The sequence below is a fragment of the Mugil cephalus genome, chromosome 7 (assembly GCF_022458985.1).
Source record: "Mugil cephalus isolate CIBA_MC_2020 chromosome 7, CIBA_Mcephalus_1.1, whole genome shotgun sequence".
In the NCBI taxonomy this organism is placed as follows: Eukaryota; Metazoa; Chordata; class Actinopteri; order Mugiliformes; family Mugilidae; genus Mugil; species Mugil cephalus.
Window position 1 is genome coordinate 12,967,257 of NC_061776.1, and position 23,684 is coordinate 12,990,940.

Here is a 23,684-nt window from a genome sequence, read left to right on the forward strand (position 1 = left end):
ATGAACTTTCTAGCAGTGAGTTGGGTGTGAAGACTGATTTCATTTTAATGCCTGAATGATAAATGAATGGATGAGGCTTTAGATCGGCTCTGTCGAATGCTAATGAAATCTAGCAACATCCCTAAATCGTATACACTTAATGAGTAGATTTAAATGTTTCCATTTCCACTCTTTTCTTAATCTCAAACCTGTAATTTCAAGTTTGGGACGTCATGAGTTTCTGACGGTCAACAAACTGTCAGGAAGATAAATCTATGTGAATAAATCCAATATCATCACCAATCACATGGCTTACAAAAACTTAAAATGAACTTGTTTAACGTGTTAACAACAAAGCTGACTGTTCGAGTGTCATGATGTGACCTATAACCATCCTCCCATGTCTGAACGATGCTAGCTTTCTCCATTCCCGTTCTGCTAAAACGGCTAATTTTCATGAAATATTTTTTTTTTTTTGTCAAGACACAGCTCGGAAACCGGGCGTCTTTATGAAAACGCGGCCTCGTGCTCGAGCTTCGGCCACTTTGCAGCCCTAACCCTCTCTCTCTCTCTCTCTCTCTTTGCCAGGTGGTGGAAAGCCGGCGAACTCTCAAGCCCACGCCATCGCTCCCCGTCTAGAACACGGAGCCCAGAGATATTTGTGTATCATGTATTGATTTGGAGGTACAACCCCTGGCTGTAAAACAAAGATAAAGAAGTTAGGCATTAACTTTTTTTTTTTTTTTTTTTTTCCAGGGGTCACTCCGAGTCTGTTTCACATAGCTGGAACCCACCAGAAGAAAAAAAAAAAAAAACATGGCTGCCCGTGTGTTGGACTCTGGAATATTGATTTTTCTCTCAGAACAAAAAAAAAAAAAAAAAAGTAGTGCAGTCAGTATTTCCCTCTGAGCTCAGATAGGGCTGCCGCATTCCTGTCTACTCCCTCCAAGGTTACAGCAGAAGAAGCGAGCACCTGTCGGTTGAGCTCAGTAGCATTTTGCTGCCTCCACAGAACCCCCTTCTTCTTCTCCTTTTTATTTTTTTCCACTAATGAAAAAGAAATTGTGAGAACCAGAGAAGCATTCAGCAAAGTCTGGCTTAAGGGACCGCAAACCGTGGCTTTAAACGCTCTATCCCCCGAGCCAGGTGTGATTAGAAGCCCTCACCTGGCACCACGCGGGAGGACAATGTCATCAACGCCATCTTGTTTGCTTAGCTGAGAGTTAAATGTGATGAGGTTTGCACTTGTTGATTAAGCACGGCTACCCCCATTGTTAGGCATACTTGTAGTCGTGTGAAACTAATCACATCTAAAGAGAACACTGCTGCGACAACTGGTTAATTATTTGAAGAATTTATATGCAGCTCTGATGTAATAATGATTCTTATATATATATATTTATATTTATATATGTGTGTGTACATAAAAAATTGTCTGAAATGTGAATGTAGTAATAGACACTTTGACTTGAAGTCAACATGAACAATTTGCTGCATTTTCCAACCTTGTCGTTGCATCTTCTCGATCTCTGCATTAAAAGCACTTGACACTTTACTGCCCAGGCAAAGGTTGCAGCTCCACAGTTTTATAGAATTATTAAGTAAGCAATTATGATAACCCACTGTTTTAAAGATAATGGGCCGATAAGGTTCTGCCAAACTCACACCGCAGTTTGCCCTCGTGCTGCTCTTCCCGAGGAGGGAATCGATAGGGCTTTTGCTCACGGTTCGCTCGTTCCTCCCGTCGACGCCTTAAAAACGGCTCCGCGGAAAATAGGAACCGGCCTTAAAAAAAACACCTAAAAAAATAAAAATCACGCCTCGTGGCCGCCCGCTGTAATGACCCCGCACGCTAGTGGCATTTTATCAAAGCTCATAAACCTTGAATGACTATATATTGATAAAGACTGTTTAAAGTGTCATTGGAACGATAACATTTGCACTGTAAATGCGGCCCGCAGGCCTCCAGCCTCCAATTGTGCTGGGGTGATAAGGACGGCACCTAGTGGGACGCAACCGAGAGGTCAAAAGCCACAGAGTATTTGTTTTTTGGGGATGATGAAAAAGAAGTGAATTAACTTGAAAACCTTTAAAAGTGCGTGGTCCGTTCACCCTGGAAGCCCTAACCCTAACCCTAACCCTAACCCTAACCCTCATTCAGCTCAGAGCCAAATCCCGTTCTCATACAACAATCACTTTTATCATTTTATGTTTGTACCTCAAACAGCGCGTGTCAAGAAAACATTTATAAGACGATAAATAAAAATGACACGCAGGAAAAAACGATCCTTTACCTCAACTTATAAAGCTGCCTCCCTCATACGCCGCACACTGTATAGTTTCATTCGCTTGTTGTTTGTGTTAACCCCCCACCCACCCCTCCCCTCCTAACCGCTCACATGCATAAATACGATTACCCCCCCTCCGAGAGAGACGGAGACAGACGAGTGGTTTGACACTTTGCCCGGATCAATATCAATAAAGCAATCAGCACGTCAGGGGACTATATGTTTTTGAGGAGGGCTCTGTGGGAGAGGATAACTGGCTTTATGGCTTTACGGTGAGAGGTAGAGGTGGGGCTGCTGCTGCTGCCGCTGCTGCTGCACTCGGTCCGTACGGAAACAAACACATCAGTGAACGTAGCACCGTACGTCTGAGTCACCTAAACCTACATATATGACATGTTTACCGCAGAGGTCCGTGCCCCACTTTGAACGGATGCAACGCACGGTTCGGTGACCCTCCAGTGAACGTTGATGCTCTCGGTTTGGTAGAAAAACAAAAGTGCAAAGTCATTTTTTTTAAAAATTGGTCCTAAAATGTGACACACGAATAAATAAATAAATAGAAAAAAAAAAGGCCCCACCCCCGTCTTCTCCGCCGCTCAGAGAGTTTGTCCAGAGGGCCACGGTTGCACTTTGCTCGGCCTGACCATATAAAACGGAGACAATAAATTCAAGCAGACTCCTGAACTGCATGACATGAGAGAAAGAGGGAAAGAGAGAGACCTTCAGACAGTCAGGGATCAATTCCTCCAACATGGCAGGAAAAAGCCCTAGCGTCCAGAATAGATGGATTAAAGTATTTCTTCTCCCCTTCTCTCTGTGTGTGTGTGTGTGTGTATGATCTGACCAAACCGCGGAGGAATCGATTTCTGCAGGTTTTGAAACGTTTGGCGCCGGGAAATGTGCTGCAGACGGTCTAGCGTGGCTCGTGTCTGCTGGTCAGAAGCACGCCGGGCCTAGATTTGGTTTCTCGCTGCAAAACCGCCAGAATCGATGGAGACAATTCACACACACCAAACACAAGAAAACAAAAGAAAAGGAAAACATTTCACATGGAATGAGTTTCTGTTTACATGCTGAGACCCTGGATTTAGCTTTTGAGTTCTGCCCCGACGGTTTAAGAAAATATCCTTCACGCTGTTCCTCACCAGAAGCAACACACACACACACACACACACACACACACACACCTGGGATCACAACCATACGGGTTCAAGTTCTAGGCCGAGGTGTCGCAGTAAATTTAAAACGGCTGTATTTCTCACTGGAGGCCGAGTCGAAGATTGACAACTCTGTTTCAAAGCCGATTTAAAACAAATCACGGGAGGATAACCTCCGCATGAATAATGGCGCCTGTGACCGGCTGTCACACCAAAATAGAACACATTAGCCAAGCGATTGTAAATTGTCCCGTCCTCTGCACAAATAAAAGTTGGTTTATGACAGGAAGGGCTTACAGTATTTAGCCGTTGGGTGTACTGCCACCTTGTGATGCGCTCCGAAGCTTGCACGTCAAAGCTTCACTCCACAGTTAAACGTGTGGAGGTTGTGCTCATTTCCCGTCGGGACCTCGGAGCCAAGGGCAGAGCGTGAAGGGGGATGAACGCGCGCCTTCCTCCACCCCTGCGGCGCGCCGGGTCCGCCGGCAGATGGATGCCGCTGACCCCTCTCGGTGATCACAGCGCAGACTTGAAGTCCGGGTTACGGTCATTTTCCTGATGGTGTCTGCCCGCTCTCCTCCCCGGGGAAGGGTGGTGGTGGTGGGGGGGTTCACTTCATCTCTATCTGCTGCTCAGTGAAGCCCGCAGCGCCGGGGCGGCCATCACTCACGCGGCCCTGCGGAGGGGCCCGGCGGATTAGCTGACCCCCTGGCGTGGGAGTAACGGCCCCCCCCCCCCCGACTTTAGCAGTCCGGTCAGCAGACACCCGCGGACCGCGAAGGCGGCCGGGGATGCTCCCCAGGACCAGGCAGCGGTCAGGGGCAGAGATAGCGCCGTCTCCGGCACCCTGACACTCAGTCGGCACGGCGGTGCGTGTCTGCAGTCAGTCAGGATGACGGATAAGAGGTCTGCTCTGTCCGGGCCTGTGGTATTCGTTTTATGACCCTGCGGTTCACGTATGATGGCCAAGAATATAACTTGACTCCTGCGTGGAGATATTCAGAAGCCAACTGTTGGGTAATTAGAAAGAGGCTGAGATCAGGGCTCTGAGAAAAGTTAACAAATTAAATGAAGCATGACTGACGTGCAGTTTAAATCTACAGCAGATTCATTAGCATTAGCTGCTAGCAGCTCAACTTTATCCACATTAAATCCACACCCTTCTTCTAAAGTTTTTATCAGTTAGGTTCAGTTGATATAATGCCACATAACGTTCAGCATTGTAACTCCTAAACCGTGCGACAGCCCATTGTTTTAAATGCCTCAAGTATGAAATGACAAAGCACCCCCCGGACCTGACACGAGACTTTCCCCCACTAAGTGTCCGGGCCCCGCGCCAGCTCACGGTGATCTGGCATAAAAAGTTGTCAGTCTCAAGTGTGGCGTGCACTGACAGAGCGAGAGGACGACAGGATGATGGATGCCCCCCGGGCCACGAGCTGCTGTACACCGCCGCCGCCGCCGCATGCGAGACGAGCCCCGAGACGTCCAGGTTATGAATGGACCGGTCGATGAGGCAGAACACCGGCGACCTCTGGTCATGATTTCTCGGCGCTTCGGAGGAGCCTCGCGAGACGCCCCGCTGTCACGCCGCTCGCCGGAGGAGATGCATCACTCCGTCCGGGCCTCCCTCTTCTCTCCCAAGTGTTTTTTTTTTCTTTTTTTCCTCCACTCTGATTAGCATAGTTGACCTATCACACGCTGGTTCCGAGTCATTATTGGGGTGTTAGCATTTTCAATTACCCCCCTCCCCACCCCCGCCGCCCCGTCTCCACTCGCGAGGCAGACACTGCACCGCAGGAGAAAGGCAACAAAATGCTAATTTTCTGCTTAGAAGAATCCGACGAGCTCTACTTGGAAAAACAAAGCGAGCTAATGAGCAGGAGAAGAAGAAGAAGAAAGAGGAGGAGGAGGCACCTTTAATGTCTCATGGTTCATTTAGAACTTTATTTCAACTATATGGTTGTTTTAAAAGCACTTAATAAGCAATACAGACCGAACATTTTTTTTTTAATGATACATGTCGTAGTGCATATGTCAAACATTCATGCCAAGGAAAACACTACTGATACGCATCTAACAGGACAGTTACAGGTATTCAAAATAAAGTACAAAATAGGCTTTTTTTTTTTGTAACAACCATAACAAGACGACATTACCATAAAGCGTATTAGTGCTTCTAGCTTAGTGTTATTGTGATCAGTGAAAAGAATCAAAACTGTACTCAAAAGTCTTTTTTTAAATTTTTTTTTTTACGTTTTTTGTTGTTTCTTTTGTCAGTCCTAAAAAAAAACAAACAAACAAAAAAAAAAAACACACACAATGCTTGTATGCGGTTGCAAATTCCCACATAGCTGAGCAAGCTAGCCACTTTACTGAGTCTCCACTTCGGGCCTTTTAAAAGAGGTAAGGCAAGATCCGTCTTAGAAAACCGTTAGCTCTCCTCCCAAATAAAACACTGGTGAAAAGATACTTGACACTTTTTAACAACAAAATGTATTTGTTTTGTTTGTTTTTTTGTTTTTTTTTCCGTTTCACAAAATGAACAAGTTAGACAGAGGAAAAATAAAATAAAATAATAATAATAATAATAATAATAATAATATAAAGCTTCTACTGGTGATTGCTAGAAAGCTATCGCGAAACGAAACAGAAAACATCACAAACCGAATACCAAAAGCTGAACGTCTGAGAGATTTTGAGGCTACATTATAGGAAGGCAGTGATACCTACAAATCCTATCGTTTTGGGCAGCAATATATAAAATAACTTATTCTACATTTTCATCTTCTAATAGATTGTACTCTCTAGCTCAGTAAATGTTGATTTTTTGAGGAAAAAAAAAAAGGAGGAAAAAAAAACGTTAAATAAAAAAAAATGTAATACAAGATAAAGAGCACCTTATCCCCTTAAGTTATTTAACGAGTAGATTTTTGGAAGCAGATGGCACAGTCAATGGTAAATTAGCACACGCGCTTCATTTTCTGTTTTAGACAACGCCGCCCGAGTCTCGGCGGCTTAACATCGAGTTGCGACAGTTGAGACTCTTGTGACAGAGACGTTTGCATCGTGAGGGGTTGAGACAGTATCGACGGGGGCTCACCGGACAGAGGCCGAGTGTGTGTGTTTTTTGTTTTTTTTTTTGTCTTGAATTGCAACACGGCAGCTCTTAAAGCTGCAGCCAAACGGGTGTTGCGACACCGCCGCAGTTACAGCTCGGTAAACAAAGTGCAGGCGTGGCGTGCTACCCGGCAGTCAGGCTACTGTATCTGTGACCAGTCAGTCGCTGAGCTGAGGTGGAACCTCCGGAAGTCGGCGCGTTTTCTCACCCTGACTCAGCTTTTCTAGTGCAAACCTGCCAACATTTGGTCTCCGACTAGAAGCGCGGCCTGCGTACAAAAAGGGCCGGACTGAACGCAGACAGAAAGCAGGGGGGGGAAAAAAAACAACAAAAAAAAACTTTCAAATGGTGCAAACGACACCGTGTCTCAAACCATAGTCTCTCTCTCTCTCGAAAAGTTAAGCACTTAAAAATCCACATCTGGAGCTTCTGATACGATACACTTGCATAAAGATTTACAAATACGATCAAACGTTGACTGCAGCTGGCACCGACAGATGCATGAGAACTTTACATCAAAAAAAAAAAAAAAAAAAAAAGGTAGCAGGCCCACCTCATCTCTGCCACACTTTATGAAATTGCCGACACCCAGAGACGGTGTTCGCCCCCCTTAAGTTCACATCCGAGGCACGCAGAGGAAAAAAAAGTCAGGTAAATACAGAGAAAGCTACATAGAAAAGTGGATCGGGGGGAGAAAAAAAAGGAAACAATGACAGAGAAAACAAATATTAAAGTCAAATTAAATGTTTCGCTGCTTCGTAACAGGAATTCCACCGGAACACAAGCCATTAAGAGAGCATCTGTGGAGCGTAATAAGACATGGCCGGCTGACTGGGTTGCTGTGAGGATGACAGCAGCAGCAGCAGCAGCAGCAGCAGCAGCAGCAGCTGGTATGGATGTGGGCGTCGCGGGCGTGGTCAGCGTGGGCTTTGAGAGAGGAGATGGAGTCTGCCGGGAGGTCTAGTAGAGGAGGATGCGGCGCTCGATGGCCTTGCGGCAGATGGGGCACTCGCTCATCCGGTCCCCGCACAGCTGGCAGGTGCCGTGGCCGCACATGAAGATCATGTTCTTGAGCCGGTCCAGACACACCGGACACATCGTCTGCAGGCGGGTTAAACGGGAGCAACAAGGACTTCGTGTCAAACTCTGAGAATCGCTAACCGCGCCAAGCCCTGAATAGAACTTTTATAACGCAGACGACCATTTGATCCCAGCATTTTACAGCAGTGGTCTTTGCTTCACAGCTCCGTTTTATTCCCCCCTTTATGAGCCAACGCCCAGTCTGAGGACTTACCTGTTCTTTGATGTCCTGGAGCTGTTGCTGCAGCTTCTGTACGTCCGCGTTGACGTTAGTGTTGTCCTTGTCTCTCTGCAGGGCCGGGATGTTTCCACTGGCTGTTGGGACACAGGGCAACAACAGCAGGTTACCAGGTTACCAGCCTAAAGATTAAAGTCATCCGTCTGCGCCGGTCGGCACCTCAGATTTCCTGTCTAAAGTATGAACTTTATTGCCCATAAAACAGAAAAACTAGCCAACAACTACACTTCCATTGTGGAGCGAGCTATTTAAAAGCCAGAGTTTTGGAAACGAGCAAAGATCACAAACATGCACTTTGAGTTTTATTGTTTGGCAGATCGGACTCGGGCTCTGGCCGTCTCTCATTTCAAATGATTTTATTTCAGAAAGGCATACTTAGTATTTGAAAAAACTGGCACAGGATGAAACGTCATGCAGCGCTGGCATTGTGCAGACCACGGGATACTTGTTTGTGTAACGGTGTGTGTGTGAAAAACTGCCTGAATGTATTTATTTGACACTAATTTTCTGGACTGACGCCCCGCTGGGGACTCCAAGCTGTCACACGTCCACACGTCTGCCAGAAACGGTCAGCGACCAGCGTGATGCTTTGTGTATAAGCGCCCATACATGCCACACTATATCATCTACCGGTCAGAGTGTGTGTGTAGCTGTGAAAGAGAAAGGGAAGGGGGAGTTCAGGGGTAAAGGGACCGGGGCCAGGGCAGCACTGTGAGGAGGGAGGGTGGGTGGGGTGAGGGGGTGGAGGGGGGGTGGTCTTTAAAAACAAGGCTCTGATAAGGGAGGGGATCATGGAGGTATACTTACACCAACTGAGTGCCAGATTGTTGGGCTGGAGAAGATCCTGCGACCCCCCTGCCATAGAGTTAGAGCTCCCTGCTGGGAATAACCAGTCACAATTGTTATAGCAGGAGCCAACCAGCTCACCAGCTCAACGGTTCGGCCTGGTGACCAAAACTACTCACTACAGCCTCGGAGGGAGGTTCAGAGGAAGAATTTGAGGAGGAAGCTAGGAAGTTGGAAACAGTATTCAGGGAAAGAAAGGGAAACAGTTTCATTTCTATGCAGAACTGATAGTTAAAAGCGGTAAATTCTTCTTCTTCCTTTTTTTTTTTTTTTTGCCATCAGCCAACGCTTAAAGCATGAGTCTAACGCCTGTGCTCCCCGGGTTAGAAGCACATAATGAAACCCTCTTTGCGAGCTAGTAGAAATAATGAGCAGGTGAATTTTGTGGATTTGCGGTTTAAAAACAGACAAACAGCAACAGGCTGCGTTACTGGGATAAAAGGGAAAAAGAGATGCTGCCCCTTGCGTGAGTGTATGTGAGTTTGGGTCTGCATTCACATTCGAACGTACGTATTCGCTGGAGAAATTAAAACGATGGACACAGGGGAGGTGTGGTGGTGTGGGGGGGTGTTAAGTCGTGAGCTTGGAACAGTTGCCCTTTAAACTCAACATAAAATGCAGCTCGTGAGATGCACGACTAAAATAAGGGGAATGGACTGTGAATGCAACCCAAAATAAATATACTTACACGTCACGATACGTTCGTTATATCCTCATGTGAGTATTTTGTCACAGTATTAAACTGATGGGGGTTCTTCTTAGCCGCTACGACGCTGACAAGTATGAAATTATCCATAAATAATCACTGACAGACATTACAAATGAATATACTCTCAGGTGTGTGCAATACGTCAGAGGAAGAGCTCGGCACTCGGTATGCAAATAAAATTCCCAAACGAGAGCTTTTTCATGAGCGGATCTAAATGTTTTCAATCATTTTTTTATTTATTTTTTTATTTTTAGATGGATGCATCTTCAGGGCTACAGGTCCTTGCTCGCATTTGCTTAACTTTATGCACTTTGTGTGATTAGTCAAACTTTTGAAGGCCACAGAAACATGAATAAGGTAATCAGGTTATCTGTACACCGTGACGTTATTGTATTATTCAGAAAGTCAATCTAGAAATGGCTTCAGGGATCCTTCGTAAAAAGATTATGATTTTGAAACACGGAGGTTTCTCTCACTGGAAGAACAAATAAGCCATTAGTTAGTGAGGCCACTACTTCTAAATAGAGAACCGTACAAATGACACAATAAAAATGTCGGCGCTGATTAAAACACGGCAAGTTTTGGAGAGTAAGACTGATTAACTGACACGCCTGAGTTTAGTTCGCTTAGTTTCTAACATGTTTACTGGGATGGGGAAAAAAATAAATAAATAAATACAACAAAAAACAATGTAACAGTGATGCAAACGTAACAATAAAATGCAGATTGCAAACAAGCAAAGAGGTAAAGAAGCAGATGAGAAAAGAAAGAGGCAATAAAAAGGGTGGATTAAAAGGGAACGTGTGGAAGATTCACTCACTAAGGTCATCATCATCATCATCATCATCATCATCAGCGGCATCATCCTCCATACCTTTCCCTCCGCAGCAGAGGACGAAGGGGGTGCGGCGTTCCACCACAGCCCGGCACTGTACGCACTTCTTCATGAGGCTGGCACAGTCTGGAGAGGACAAACGGCGCAATCAGAATCTAGCCACGGTTTTAATATTTATATATATATAAAAAAAATGTGTAAAAACAAACAAACGAAAGCGTAACTTACTCTCACAAGCGCACATGTGACCACAGGGCTGGAACAACACGGCTGCCTTTTTGTCAGAGCAAACTACGCACTCCTCAATCTGTAGAGGGACAAATAAAACACAAAAACAACGCAAAGGAGTGTGTTTGGTCTTACATATGCGTGACGGTGCGTAGTGCGCGCTGTGGCAGCGCTAGCGGCGATACCTTCGTTCTCGACTGCACTTGCTCTTTGCAGATGAGACACTTCTTGACGCGCGGCGAGCAGAGGGAGCAGGTGGCGATGTGTCCGCACGGCCCGAACAGAGTGTCCCTCTTCATGTCGGAGCACACCATGCACTCCTCCAGCGACTCGATGTTGCTGTTCAGGGACGGGCTGCGGGTGCCCACCTGGCCGCTGGAGCAACGACAACGGAAACACAGTGAGCGGAGACGAGGAGAGAGAGATTACGAGCGCGAGCGCCACAGGAAGCGTCTTTAGGGAATCAATGAAAACATCAGGTGATTGTCCTCAGATCTGAACTGTTCCTTTATCTCTGTCGAGCAGCTGTGGGTGCGAAAAGTACACAAAATAATTTCTCCAAGGGGACATAAGACATAAGAAGTGTAACAACTAAGCATCATCTGTCAACAGGAAGTAGTAGTTTTTGAAAAACAACAACAAAAAATAATAACCTTAAATGTGTACACTTGGATTAAAAAAAAAACAGAACTGCGAACAATCAAGTCCCAACGTCCTCAAATGAGTAACTTGCTAATTAGCCAGGTTGTAGCTCGTTGCTTTTGATAGAATTTGTTAAATTTGCGCGTCATATCAAACTAGAAACTTTAATAAGCATAAACAAATATGTTTTAACCATGGAATTTGATGGGGTTTTGTTCTTCGTCCACTGTGAATGAATCCGAAGAAATGCTGTCACGTTTTTACCGACTAGTGTATTGACCCTTTGCTACCACTAGGTGGCAGGCTAAAGCGTCCACTAATGAGGACAACGGGTTTAAATTAAGCAGAACAAGCTGCAATAAAACTTAAAACTTCATGAGGAAGCAGGGTCTCAGGAGGTTAAAGAACCAAAATACTTGGATAAGAGACAGCGCAGCACATAACATCCTGTAATATTACAAACTTGTGTTTCCACCTCCGCTTTGCACAGACAAAACAGATGAGATGTAAGCACCTTCAGATCTGTTTGCAGGTTGGCAGCTGCTAAGCTCAGTCGACCGTTTCCTGGCTCCGGCTTTAAACGTACCACACAAACATGAAAATAATATCGATCCCTCTTTATCCAGTTCGCGGCAGCAAAGCGAATAAGTGCACTTTCCAAAATGTCAAACATTTCCTGGAATGTTTACCTGCTCTTTTCCTTGTGACATTTGGCCAAAGCCTTACAGAGGCTGGGGTCGGGACACAGGTCCAGAGGGGACTGGCCCTTTTTGTTACGAATGGTCAAGTCTGCTCCGTTAGCTGCCAGGAAGCAGGCGATGGATGCCGCGCTCTTCTTCTCCGCCCCCTGGGTGCCCAAGCCCATGATTAACTGCAGAGAGTCACACACACACACAAAAAAAAAAAGTTGAATCCTGAGGGAACAGTTTCCTGTCTAAAACTTAACACACTGACACTTTTGAAACATTAATGCAGTTGACTTCAGGAAGACTGAAGATTCCCGATTTAAATTTTATTCACATGTCTTCACAGTTTCAACTTAACCATGTCAAAGAACAGATCAGGTCACTACAAATTAGCCAATCAAGGAGACGCCTTAAGATCACTGTCAGACAGTATAGGCCTCTCACTCTCACCCAAAATCCCATTAAATGCCCCCCGACTTTCTTCCACCAAGAGCTCATCGCCTCGCTCGTCCGCCCCGATTCAAAGCCCCTCTCTCCGCCAATTTAGGCCTTCCATGTCTGATTGTCTTCAACCAGTAGCTTTTACATCTCCGCTGATGGAGCCATCGGGCCGGCTAATTCAATTCTCATCTTGAAGAGAGGCGAGAGCTATGGGAGAGCGACCCAACTGCACATATCTCAATTAGGCCTGCTGTCTGTCTGTTCCGCTCCTTCGTTCGTCGGGGAACCGGAGGGGGGTGGACGAGGGAGGGAGGGAGGGGGATGGAGGAGGTGGAGAAGGGAGAAGAAAAAGGAGTGGAAGGGAGACAGAAGGTGACAGGTACGGAAAGTCTGTCGGTGTCGCTAGGCCTTAAACGTGTCCCTGTAGGGATTAATGATGTGGTGTTAACGTGGAGAGTTTTCGGCTCTGACACGTCCCTTTTGGCCTCTTCAGAGGGATAAAACTCATACGGGGGCCAGCTGACTGCTCCGTCTATCTGCCTGCTGTCTCGGTTTGTCCAGTGATGCAGGTGACTGTGAGGCGCTGAGCTTCCCTGCTAACTGAGATATGTCATCATTTTTCACGCATCAGGCAGTCGGACCACTGGTCTTATTATAGGTGTGAGTGCAGGTCCTGAAGACGTGACGACATCTTTAAACAACTCTCTCCAGTTCATAAATGCAGAAAGCCTAAATATGGAATGAATAAGTTGCACGTATGTGTTTCTTCTTTAGTCAGACACACTTGGGAATGTCTAATAGAATCAGCCTAATATTATAAAATAAGTGTCTACATACAGCTGCAGTTCAGTCATAATATACATATGTTGCTGTCTGCTAGTCAAAAATGTGTTTAATTTTTAAGTATGGAAACCTAAAAGCCTTAAAGCAAATTTATTAGTGGGATAGTAGGAATTAGGAGCAGCAAGCGAGATGAATAAAAGATGATAAATGGATACGTACTGTGTTCTTAGAGGGTTCCCAGGGCTCCACTTTGCTGACATCCTGCATGTCTTGGAGTTGCCGCAATTGGGACAGTGTGTGGTGACGCAGTGCCTCGTGGAGAGGTGTGTCCCCATCCTTGTCCTGCACGTCGAGCTTGGCCTCAGCCCGCACCAGCAACTGTGAAGGCAAACACATAAACAAAGAGTCACACAGGCAAGTGAGCACTAAAGCAGAAACTCCAGCCACCGCCGCGGAACTACTTTAATTTTATGCTACAATGCAAATGCCACGGTGCTGATTTATACCGCTGCAGCTAACGATGAACTTATTCACTATTGTGCTCCCCCAATTAGGGAGTGCATTTTTTCTGGAGTCCACAAGATGGCAACGTGGCGATCTCGATCCAGCGCTACGCCAGAAAGGACTCTCACAGAGACACTGAAAGCCTCTTCCCTCCCCTCTGAAGCAGGGACCTCATTCAACTGCAGGACATCCAGCCGTGTAAATTAAATGTGGGGATGTTACTGTTGTTGTTGTTGTTGTCGCCCGCTTCCAGAAAGAGGGACTGAAAGACGACTCACTTTGCAGTTAAAGAAAATATGCGATGAAAGGAGAGGGTGCACTAACCCGAACTATCTGGGTGTGTTGGCGCTCCACTGCCAGGTGTAACGCCGTCTGCTGGTTGACATTCTGAATGTCTAAGCTGGCGCTGCCCTGAGAGACGGGAACGAAAGAGAGAAAGCGATAATAAACACATGGAAATATTTGTGCACATTAACGGCAAACCACAATATATTGAAGGAAGAAATCGCAGACTAGAGATGTGTAAAAAAAAAAAAAAAACACACAGAAAAACAGAAAAGTGCAGTTTACAATGACTGTTACACCCTTTCTGTCTTTGTGCGTCATGACAGAACCTTTTATCCGTCAGCCCCGCCGACCAACCGGGGGCTGGAAGAGAGGAGGGGAAAAAAAAAAAAAAGAAAAAAAAAAGGCATGCCTATAATAACGCTGCATGTGATTGTCATTTCCAATTGCAAACACCTCAGCTGAGGAGATGTGGTGGTAAGATAAGCATTGTGATCAGGCAGTGTGTGAAATCCCAAAGTAATAAGACTGACTGACTGACTGACTGACTGACTGGCTGGGAATCTGCAGTGCACCTACTAGTGTGGTGCAGTTTCTGAATAGAAAGCTGAGCCATCACTGCGAACAAGCCCATTGCAGGAAGTTGGGGGGAAAAAGCTGCCCCTGCTGAAAGGTAGCTTGCACAGCGAACGTTCGCGCGGCTGGAATGTTGCAGCAACATTGCTGCTTTGCACCACATCCTAATTAACCCAGTTCCCGCTTGATCAGGTGACTTTTGCAGCAGACTCATGTATGTGATAGTCTTCAGGGAGTAAAAATCTGCAATCTCAGAAGGGAAAAAAAAAAAGAGCATGAACCTATGATTGCAAGAAGAGGAGGATATGAGGGCCCAGCAGCACTGAGGAATACCCCTGGAGGACATGTATGGATTCAATAATAAAAAAAAAAAAAAAAAAGAAAAGAAAAAGAAAAGGCAGTTATAGGAGCCTCAACTGGTCTACAGCTCGCCGGCTGCAGGGAGTGCAGTGGAAGCTGCTTTTAGCGGTTTGTAGTCAGGTAAAGCTACGAGTAAAGGCTGGACTGATGCAGGCGCTTTGGGATGATAATTATAAACAGTGTTAAGATGCGTCTACACAGAAAGGAGTTTTTCTGTCAAAACTTCCTGTCAGATATCCTGCAATCTTAATCATTTCAGCCGTCTACACAGGCGGTGGAACAACTTATGTTTCACTCACGCTACATCTATAGAAACAAAATCCAGAGCTTATGTTTAAATTTTAAATCCATTTCTTGCACATAAACACAGTGGACGTATTGGGCAACGGGCGCTTCCGGACTAAAAGTGACTAACGGTCAGACGCTGCCTGTGCTCTGTTAAAACGTGAAAGGACGACTACGTGGACACGGCGCTGTAAAATATTATTAACTGCCTCCGTTGACACGTCTCAGGAGCGCATCTACCTGGTGCACCAAAAGCTCCGCCACCTCCACGTGGTTGTTGAGGGCGGCCAGGTGCAGTGCGGTGTAACCGTCGTCCTTCTTCTCGTCCACGATCCAAGGCCTCGGCAATTTGGATAGCAGCACACGCATGGCACTGCACAAAGAGGAGGAAGGGGATAAGGAGAGGGAGGGAGAGAAGTGAGTGCTTAACTAAACTCTGGGCTGTGGCGCATGAGAAAAATCCTGAAGAGAGAGAGAGAGAGAGAGAGGGGGGAAAAAAAAAGTCAAGACAAAGTTATTTCGATAAGGGGGTGTAAATCTGTGACGTCAGCGGCAAATACGAATCTGTGTCTGAACGTTTCGTGTAACGCACTCATGTCCGTGCTGCTGATGCACAGCATATTGCAAACCGGAGGCTTTCTTTTTTTTTTTTTTTTACAGCAGAGCTTTCTCACACATGGGGACAAGAATACTAAATCAACTTAGGGAGGAGTTGCTTTACGAAGCGAGAGTATTATTTACATCAAGCTCTGAGCAGTGTAAGTCCTTTGTGTTATCTTAAGAGTACCCCCCTGCCATCTCTTCAGGTAAAAAAAAATAAATAAATAAATAAAAAAAAAAGGAAGCCACGTCTCCCTTGATGATGTGCTAAAGCGGAAGGCAAAATGGTAATTACACAAGATTTAACTGCATTCACTCAGATCTCCTCCCGGGAAAGAAACGAGACGCGGTGGGAAAAGAAAAATATCTATTGTTTAAACAGCGCTGCTGCTACACAGAAGAGGCATGGTTCAGTGAGAAAAAAAAAAAAAAAAAAAGAGCCAGTTCTGTAACTCCGAAGGTCATTTGGAGGATGTATGTCACACAGATGTGGCTGCAAAGGCAAATGTGGAGGAGGAGGGCCGGGAAGGAGTCATAGTGTCACAGTGGGGATAAAGAGAGAGAAAGACCGCCGTCACTCCCTGCAGCGTCATTGAAAAAAAATCTTTTACTGGCAAAAGGAACACACACACACACACACACACTTCCATTATACACTGAATATGAAGATGACGCCTGGAAAAAGGAGAAAAAACAAAGTAGTTCTGGCTTAACCTGTTAATACGGCACCACTTAGAAATAATAAATAATAATAGCAATGCGCCAACAGCATTTATCCAATTAAATAAAGTAGGTTTCATAGCATGCCAGCTTTAATTTAGTGTTTGAACTCATCCATTATCTATTTGCCCTGACCCTTCCTCCCTTCCTGCTCTTCTTTGCTTCAGCCCATGGGCATACATCCAGGAAATATGGTACACGAGAAATACAAAGTACTGAGAGGAGACCGGGAGACTGATGCCTGTTTTAATGTGCAAAGAGAGCATCGGTGGAGGATATCTGATGAGAGGAAAGGGCAGCAAACAGAACTCTTCAATTTGTGCAAATACTATGAAATATGAAACAAGACACTTAAAGAGCCGATTCCCCCGAACGGTTCTCGTATCTCGTCTACAGCCAGGTACACTATGTACCTTCGACGAGCGTCAAAGCGGAGGGAAGCGCTTTTGACCTTGTTTAACCCTGAATAATCACGCAGGGCATGTGTTTGAACTGCGACAAAAAAAGGACGCAGACAGTGTTTTACCCACTTAAAATATAGCTAAAGCGCCGGAGCGTTTACGCTCATATAATAAATGAAAGTGTGGAAAGTGTTCCCAGCGAAATGCCACAGGCTGCGCAGTCAATGAAAACGGTCAACAATTAACACGGAGATAAGGAAGAAAGGCTACAAATAAAGTGGAAAGCTAAATGTAATCAGGAGCGGCCGAGTCTCTGCAGGGTTTTTTTTTTTTGCTAAACCTGAAGCTTGCCTCTCTTCCTTCTTGAATGAAAGAAAGCATCATCAGCACAGCCTCTTGAGGAATGCAGAGGGAAGAGGGGCAGGGAGGCATGGGGCAAGTAGTCAGCACCTCTGTATGGACAGAGATTCAGGGCTGGTGTACTGCTGCAGTGATGAACAGCGCAGCACACTGATCCCAGTCTCCCTCTCTCTCCCTCTCTCTCTCTAACTCTCATTGCACAGAGGCTTACGCACGCACACACACACACACACACACACACACACACACCTGCATTGCTTGCAGCCATCTCCAACCACTTAATGCAGAGGAGCACTGCTTAAATGTGATAGCAACCGCACCCATTCTGTCTAATCTCACATTCATAATGTGTCGCCTTTGTTAGGAAGAACTATTTGCTAACACGCTGTAGATTTTGCATCTCGGAGGGGACTTCTGAGTCATTTCATCTGTGGCTTCGCCCCGCTGGGTAAGGAGTTGGAGACTTAAACAAGCAAATTGTTCAAGAAAAGACCCAGTCACATAAGAATCTCGCCCGGAGCTATAACATCCCACTTATGAAACCGAGTCCCGGCGGTTGCCGCTAAAGATTGACAGTGTGAGAATACAATGCATTTTTTTTTTTTTTCTCAAGCACAGTGGTTTCCAGAATCAAGGGCACTTGTCTCACATAAAGCCTTTGTTCCTTTTTCTTCCAATTGTTTTACTCCCTATAGGTAAAACATATGAGATCCGCACAATTGGATTGGCTGGAAATATCTGCTATATGCAGAACGGCCGGCCAATGAATTCACACCTGCCACACCACAAGAGCGGACTGGCGCCTTCTAGTGTCGGAACCAGACTCGGGAGCAGGCGGTGGGCAGGTGAGGGGAGCCCGTCCGATATAAGTCCGGATTGACAGGCTCCCCTGCCACGCTGGGCGAAATGGGCAGACATTAATATTAATGCCCCCATCCTGGCACTGCTGCAATGCAGCTCAGCTATTTGCTGTAAAAGCAGAAAAATAAATAAATAAATAAAAAAAAGAGACGGAATTAAACCAAGAAATACATTCTGGTTGTTTGTTTGTTTGTTTGCTTTTTATCTCCTGGGTCAGAAATGTTAGCAGCGGCTGAAGAGGATACGAGAGAAAGTGTGCGTTGGCCCTTGAGGGATGATGTCTGGAGGGGTGGGAAGAGGGGGGAAAAAAAAAAAAAAAAAAAACAGCAGAAGACACCGACATGACCTGAGAGTTAACTCATGTTATCAGCTATGAAAAAAGAGACGGGTATTTTAGAGCGGCGTGGCGAGGATCTCCTCATTCCAAACAGAGCGCCGAAACCGACGTTACAGCCGCCGCGAATGCAGGAGGACGTGCAGCCGAGGAAAGGCGACGGCGGAGGATAGAGGAGGACGGGAAACATGATGGAACTGGGTCACCCTGCGAGAGATCTCGAGAGTCCCTCCGGAGAGCTACACCGGGTCTTGTTGTCTTGGGCTGCAATTTGTCATTGACTGGGACACTCTGTGACGCCCCTCAGCTCTGTGTGTGTTGGCATTTGTCACGGTATGTAAGACAGCGGAAGTGTGTGTGAGCGCGACTGCTTGCGAGTGTAAGGGGTCGACAGGGGCCTTCTGCCCGCCCTCGCCTGGCTGACAGCCATCTGTGTTGTGGTCAGCGGACGATATTACAACAGGAAGTGAGAGTCGGGGGGGGACGGCGACTCGGGTAGGACGGGGCAGAACGGGAACAGTCAACATCCAGCCTGAAATAAATGTCTGCGCGCAAACATATGGTTCCTCGGATGTAGGGGGACGTGTTTGGCATACCGGCGTCTATTAACTGAGGCTTCAAGCTCAAGAGCGGAGATCCTGCGTCCGCATTGGAAATCAGTCGCCAAAAGCGGCCACCTGCTTTCAGAAAATAAAAAGCTTTATAAAAGCGATAATTAAAAAAAAAGTCCTGCAAACTGCAGATACGGTCAAACGCGGAGATGGTTTTTATAACTCCACCACCTCCTCCATGATATCTCGGCTAAAAAAATTTTCCCATTAAATCCAAGTCTTGACCTTGAAATATATAAAGTTCTCTGCAACAGTTTCATTAAAGACACGGTGTGAATTAAGCGAAGACCGTCTATTAAGTCTTTGTGGCTATCGCTGAACCTCCCGCTGGTCACATTGTTCCGCGGGGTTCGTCCGTATGATCCTAACGGCAGGATTTGTTTTTCCCTGAGGCAGAGTCCTTTCCTGGAACAGCCTTTCCAGTTGAGACGACCTCAGACGATACATGAGGTGTCAGCTCTTTGAGGACCGGATCGATACTTTCAGGTCCTTTGAAATAGTGGACCCTGTTCCCAACAAATCATTCCCAAATGCAACACACTACTTCCAAATGGAACACCGCCCACCCACCCACCCACCTCCTCCTCCTGCTTTCCACTCAGAGCAGAGAGGTGCTCTTCATCATGTTTGAGAGGTGTGGAAGTCAGAGTCCCTAAGTCACAAGCAGGTGGGAGGGGGGAGAATTATAAAACAGTTTCCCTGATGCTTAAATATTCTGTTGTAAACCTCTGCACATGTATGTGCATGAAAATGAAATAGCAACTGCAATTACTGTCGCTAAATAACGGATATTGGAAGTGACAAATCATTTAAGCGGCCCCATAATTCACATGCAAACATAACCCTCGGTTTGTTGCGGTCATCGCTCCACCCCCAGACGCAATTAGTTACAAGTTCACTTTGTCAGGGCCGTCCCACAGGTATTTGCCATCCCGCTGTGGAGAGGGTAAATAAACACAGGTAGCGTCCAGGCCGGCAGTGCAGCAGAGAGCTGAGGACAAGAACCTCACTGGCTCCACTCGATACAAAAAAAAAAAAAAAAAAAAAAGCTTTCATTACCATGCCGTGAGGAGAATAATTTCCCTTACAATGTGACCTTCCCCTGCCTGCCTGTACCTGAAGCCCCAGAGTGAGCATGCTTTTATTAAGGAATATTTGCATAAACTGGCGAGGGGGAAGACGTGTAAGGGGCGCATTTCGATCATGTTTTTAGTTATCATTAAAGTATTGCTGCTGTCTCGGAGGATGCCACCAGAGGCATTTCCAAACATCCCAGGTACGGCTTTCTGTCCGTTTCCATTCGGGGAGTATGTGGGACCCATAAAGGCTCAACTTTAATTAGCCTTAAATCACCTGGTGAGGTGGGGTCTCGGGTTCATAGCAATTTATGAAGAAGGAGACAGCAAGACAGTCGTACGAGCTCAATGGTACGTTAATATCCCATTGGTTCGAGATGACCCAATTATTTTCCCATGCTAGTCTTCCTTTGCACTTTATTCTCCTCAGCACCTGAGAAAAGCCTCGTTCTCATTTCTGCACCAGCCGTAACAGAACATAATACACGTCCTACAGTTATAACATACATCCTGCTTAGAAAACACCAACAGCATAAAAGAAGAAGCAAGGACGTGCAGGTTGCATTAGAATAAAGAGACACCTAAATTATTATTAAAGGATTGAGAACTTTTTCCTCACAGGCATGAACGTATCATATAAGTTCCTTATAAGTTTTTAGTCAAATGCTAATGCAAATCTGAGGGACTTAAATCTGACAAAATGCATGACAGGATATGGGAAAAACAGTATTTATTAAGAATAGTAAATACATCTAAAGAGAGACCTTGGGGGATTTTAAAAAGTTTTCTTTTGGTGCCTAGAATCTAAGAGATTAAAACGATAAACTATAAAAACATTGTGGGAATACCCTGCAAGTCGGTACATGGCATCATCCAAATAAACCAACAGAACACGTAAGGAAGGGAAGGACTAGTGAGAATTTTTAATGAATAACAGACATTCAACGGCACGAATAAAGGGATATAGGGAAAAGGAACGCAGCATTTAAATATACGGCCGTGATTGGCAAAATATGTGGAGAGAAATCTCCAAACAGCTAATTAGTGCACATGCAGGGATATTTGCCGGAAGAATGCAATTATATTTTTTAAATCACGTTGGAGATTAAAAAAAAAAAAAAAGAGTAAACACTGGAGTGAAAATTGGATTCATAAATGATGATTTCTAGAAGTGCCCAAACTAAGTGAATTCCACAAAATGTCTGCACAGCGGTAAAAATGATATTATAGACGTAGTGGTGTCATCAATATTCCTGTACATTATGTAATTTTACACATGGGACAGCGCGGAAACTGTACAGTGATACATATGTGGTTAAAATATTAATAGTGGCCTACAAAAGAAAAAAGAAAAAAAAAAGGCCATAAAATGAAAATGGGGCACCACTGACCTGCCAACTCTGAAACGATAAAGACAGTGACGGAAATTCATCTGATTGAAGAACTTGAGGTTTGTGTGACTGAAAACCAGACGGTGGTGAGAGGAATAGACATTATGAGGCTGCCTAATCTATTTCTGATGTGCTCTATGCAAACACTATAACAGAACAAGAAAAAGAGTGAGGTCATTTAGAGTCACTTCCCCTTAAGCCAGCTGCTAATAGAGCAAATGAAATCATCTCTGACCTCTTACCCCCGTCTACAAACTCCTGCTAGATGCGAAAGATCACGGTCCGCTAGTAACACCTGCTTCCTTTCGACTGTACAGCAGCAGATATTTTAACATTGTTTAACATATAGGGTGTATACAGTGTATACTGCATATGGGTTATATTATTTATGTGTGTGACATATTTGTGTTAGTCCCCTGTTAGTTGTTGTGGAAACTGGGACCTTTACAGTTCTATACAGAAAGTAAGACGTTCTGTAGCTGGTAGGTTGTTTCTACACAAGTGGAGCAAAAACTTCCAATTAAATTACTCTGTTTCTATTTGTTATGTCGCCTCCATATGTCACAGTGCGATGGGTCATCAGCAGTCCTCGTGGCGAGCCGCCGCGTCATTGTCATTCGTATCGTTTTCAGGTTTTCAGGTGTTAGCTCACCCACCCGACGGCACCTAAACAACCTCTTCTCTGTGAAGCCAGCGTGTAATTTCTCACCGGCGACGTCTCTTTTATCGGGGGCCGAGATACTGGCTCATTTTGCGATGTATAAAGTTCCCTCCGCAGTCGCTCTGTAGCACGACTAGACCCACTCCTTGCCTGGTGGAATTAACTGCGAGTGTTTCCGCACAGAGGCACAGAGCGGTAAATAGGACTGAGGGACTATGGGCTTTGGAGAGTGGCGGAGAGAGCTCCGCCGCTCTGAAGGTCCTTCGATCGACAGCCGCCCCGGCAGCGCGCCGCTGTGATCACACTCGAAGACGGTCTGAGAGCCTCTCATGATCTATAGACTTACGACAAATCTACCACTTTAAATCACTCTTCGCTCCCTCGCCACAAACACATCATCCTCACATTCCCCCCTCAATTCCCTGTGTGTTGTAACCTGTGAGGGTCCATTTACACAGAGAGCAGCCAGTGACAGTATTGCCCCTTTAGCGCAACGGGAAAAATGAGGATAACGCACACCATCACATTCTCTACCACAGTAATTGGCAGAGCAGATCCAAAGTGACACAAACAAGCTGCCATATTGCAGCTGATGAGTCTGGCTTCTTTGCCGGTTATACTTCTAGGCACATATGCAGAGAAAGAGGCTATGGCTGAAAGAGGAGTTTGTTAATTACGATCTATTGTTTGCAGCGGAAAACAATGGGGAACTGAGGACTTTGTATCAGCGACTGCCTCCCCTTAACCACTCAGACAACAGGCCATATGCCACAGAGCCGCACAGAAAATGTCTAACAGCTAACTTGGAGCTTGCATGCATGAATCTACTGTATATTAGACAAGAAAGCTCCAAAAATCGTCCAAAAAAATCCTCCCCTTTGATCCAAATCCATGATTCACTACACAGATGTTGCAATAATTTTTATTTTTTTTAAAAAAAAACTAGAATTGTGCAGTTAGTGTAACCTGCAAAAACGGTTGCAACCCTCCACCCTCCGAAAAACAGGAACAAACAGGAGCTCCTCATCCTCTCTGAACTGTCACACTGCATATACATGCGAGCCATTGACTTCGGTGTCCGTAAGGGTTACCAAGGTAACTTGCCTTGCATTATTCAACAGCTAAGCTTGGTTTAGATCTGAACACTGGCCTGAATGTGTCCCTCAGAGTGCATTAGGGTTACTAATATCCATTCCGCTGACAAAAATTGCATATGACTGGAAATGGGATATTAAGCATAGGCGCAGACACATTTGATCACGCGGGTAAATAGCATTTCAAAGCTGATCACGTAAAGGTTTGCAAATTTGGCTCAAAATACAAAATTCTTGCATGCTCCAGTGCATGACCGTACTATTACTTTAACTATTACCACTGGATAAAAAACAGCTTGACAAGTAAAGCCAGTAATTTAAAAATTGAGACTCAATATTATCTCAAGGACACGGATGGTGATTCCAAAAGCACGCGAGGGGCAACCCTAACTATAATCCTTGATAATACTCGTTTTATACATACAGTACACAACTGATAAAAGCTGTAAGCTGCACCGGCTACTTATTACAAAATCTACATGTTTTCTTCGGGTTTGTGGAAACACATTTAGCACACTACAAGGTTTACAGT

At 45.4% G+C, this 23,684-nt stretch overlaps 1 protein-coding gene across 5 annotated transcripts in view; it reads right to left on the reverse strand.

Moving 5' to 3' along the window:
* Positions 1 to 5,342: 5,342 nt before the first annotated feature.
* Positions 5,343 to 23,684, reverse strand: part of mib1 (MIB E3 ubiquitin protein ligase 1) — a 48,317-nt gene continuing 29,975 nt past the window's right edge. The window contains exons 13-22 of one of the 5 annotated variants that reach the window (XM_047588721.1): positions 15,284 to 15,416; positions 13,862 to 13,948; positions 13,253 to 13,411; positions 11,813 to 11,994; positions 10,667 to 10,856; positions 10,482 to 10,560; positions 10,293 to 10,379; positions 8,671 to 8,739; positions 7,840 to 7,940; positions 5,343 to 7,646 (exon numbers count right to left, since the gene is read on the reverse strand). In XM_047588721.1, the coding sequence (XP_047444677.1) occupies positions 7,506 to 7,646; positions 7,840 to 7,940; positions 8,671 to 8,739; positions 10,293 to 10,379; positions 10,482 to 10,560; positions 10,667 to 10,856; positions 11,813 to 11,994; positions 13,253 to 13,411; positions 13,862 to 13,948; positions 15,284 to 15,416 (1,228 nt within the window). In that variant the 3' untranslated portion in view covers positions 5,343 to 7,505. Of the gene's footprint in view, positions 7,647 to 7,839; positions 7,941 to 8,670; positions 8,743 to 10,238; positions 10,380 to 10,481; positions 10,561 to 10,666; positions 10,857 to 11,812; positions 11,995 to 13,252; positions 13,412 to 13,861; positions 13,949 to 15,283; positions 15,417 to 23,684 lie in introns of all 5 variants that reach the window. The other 4 variants (XM_047588720.1, XM_047588719.1, XM_047588718.1 and 1 more) reach the window with 4 other exon arrangements.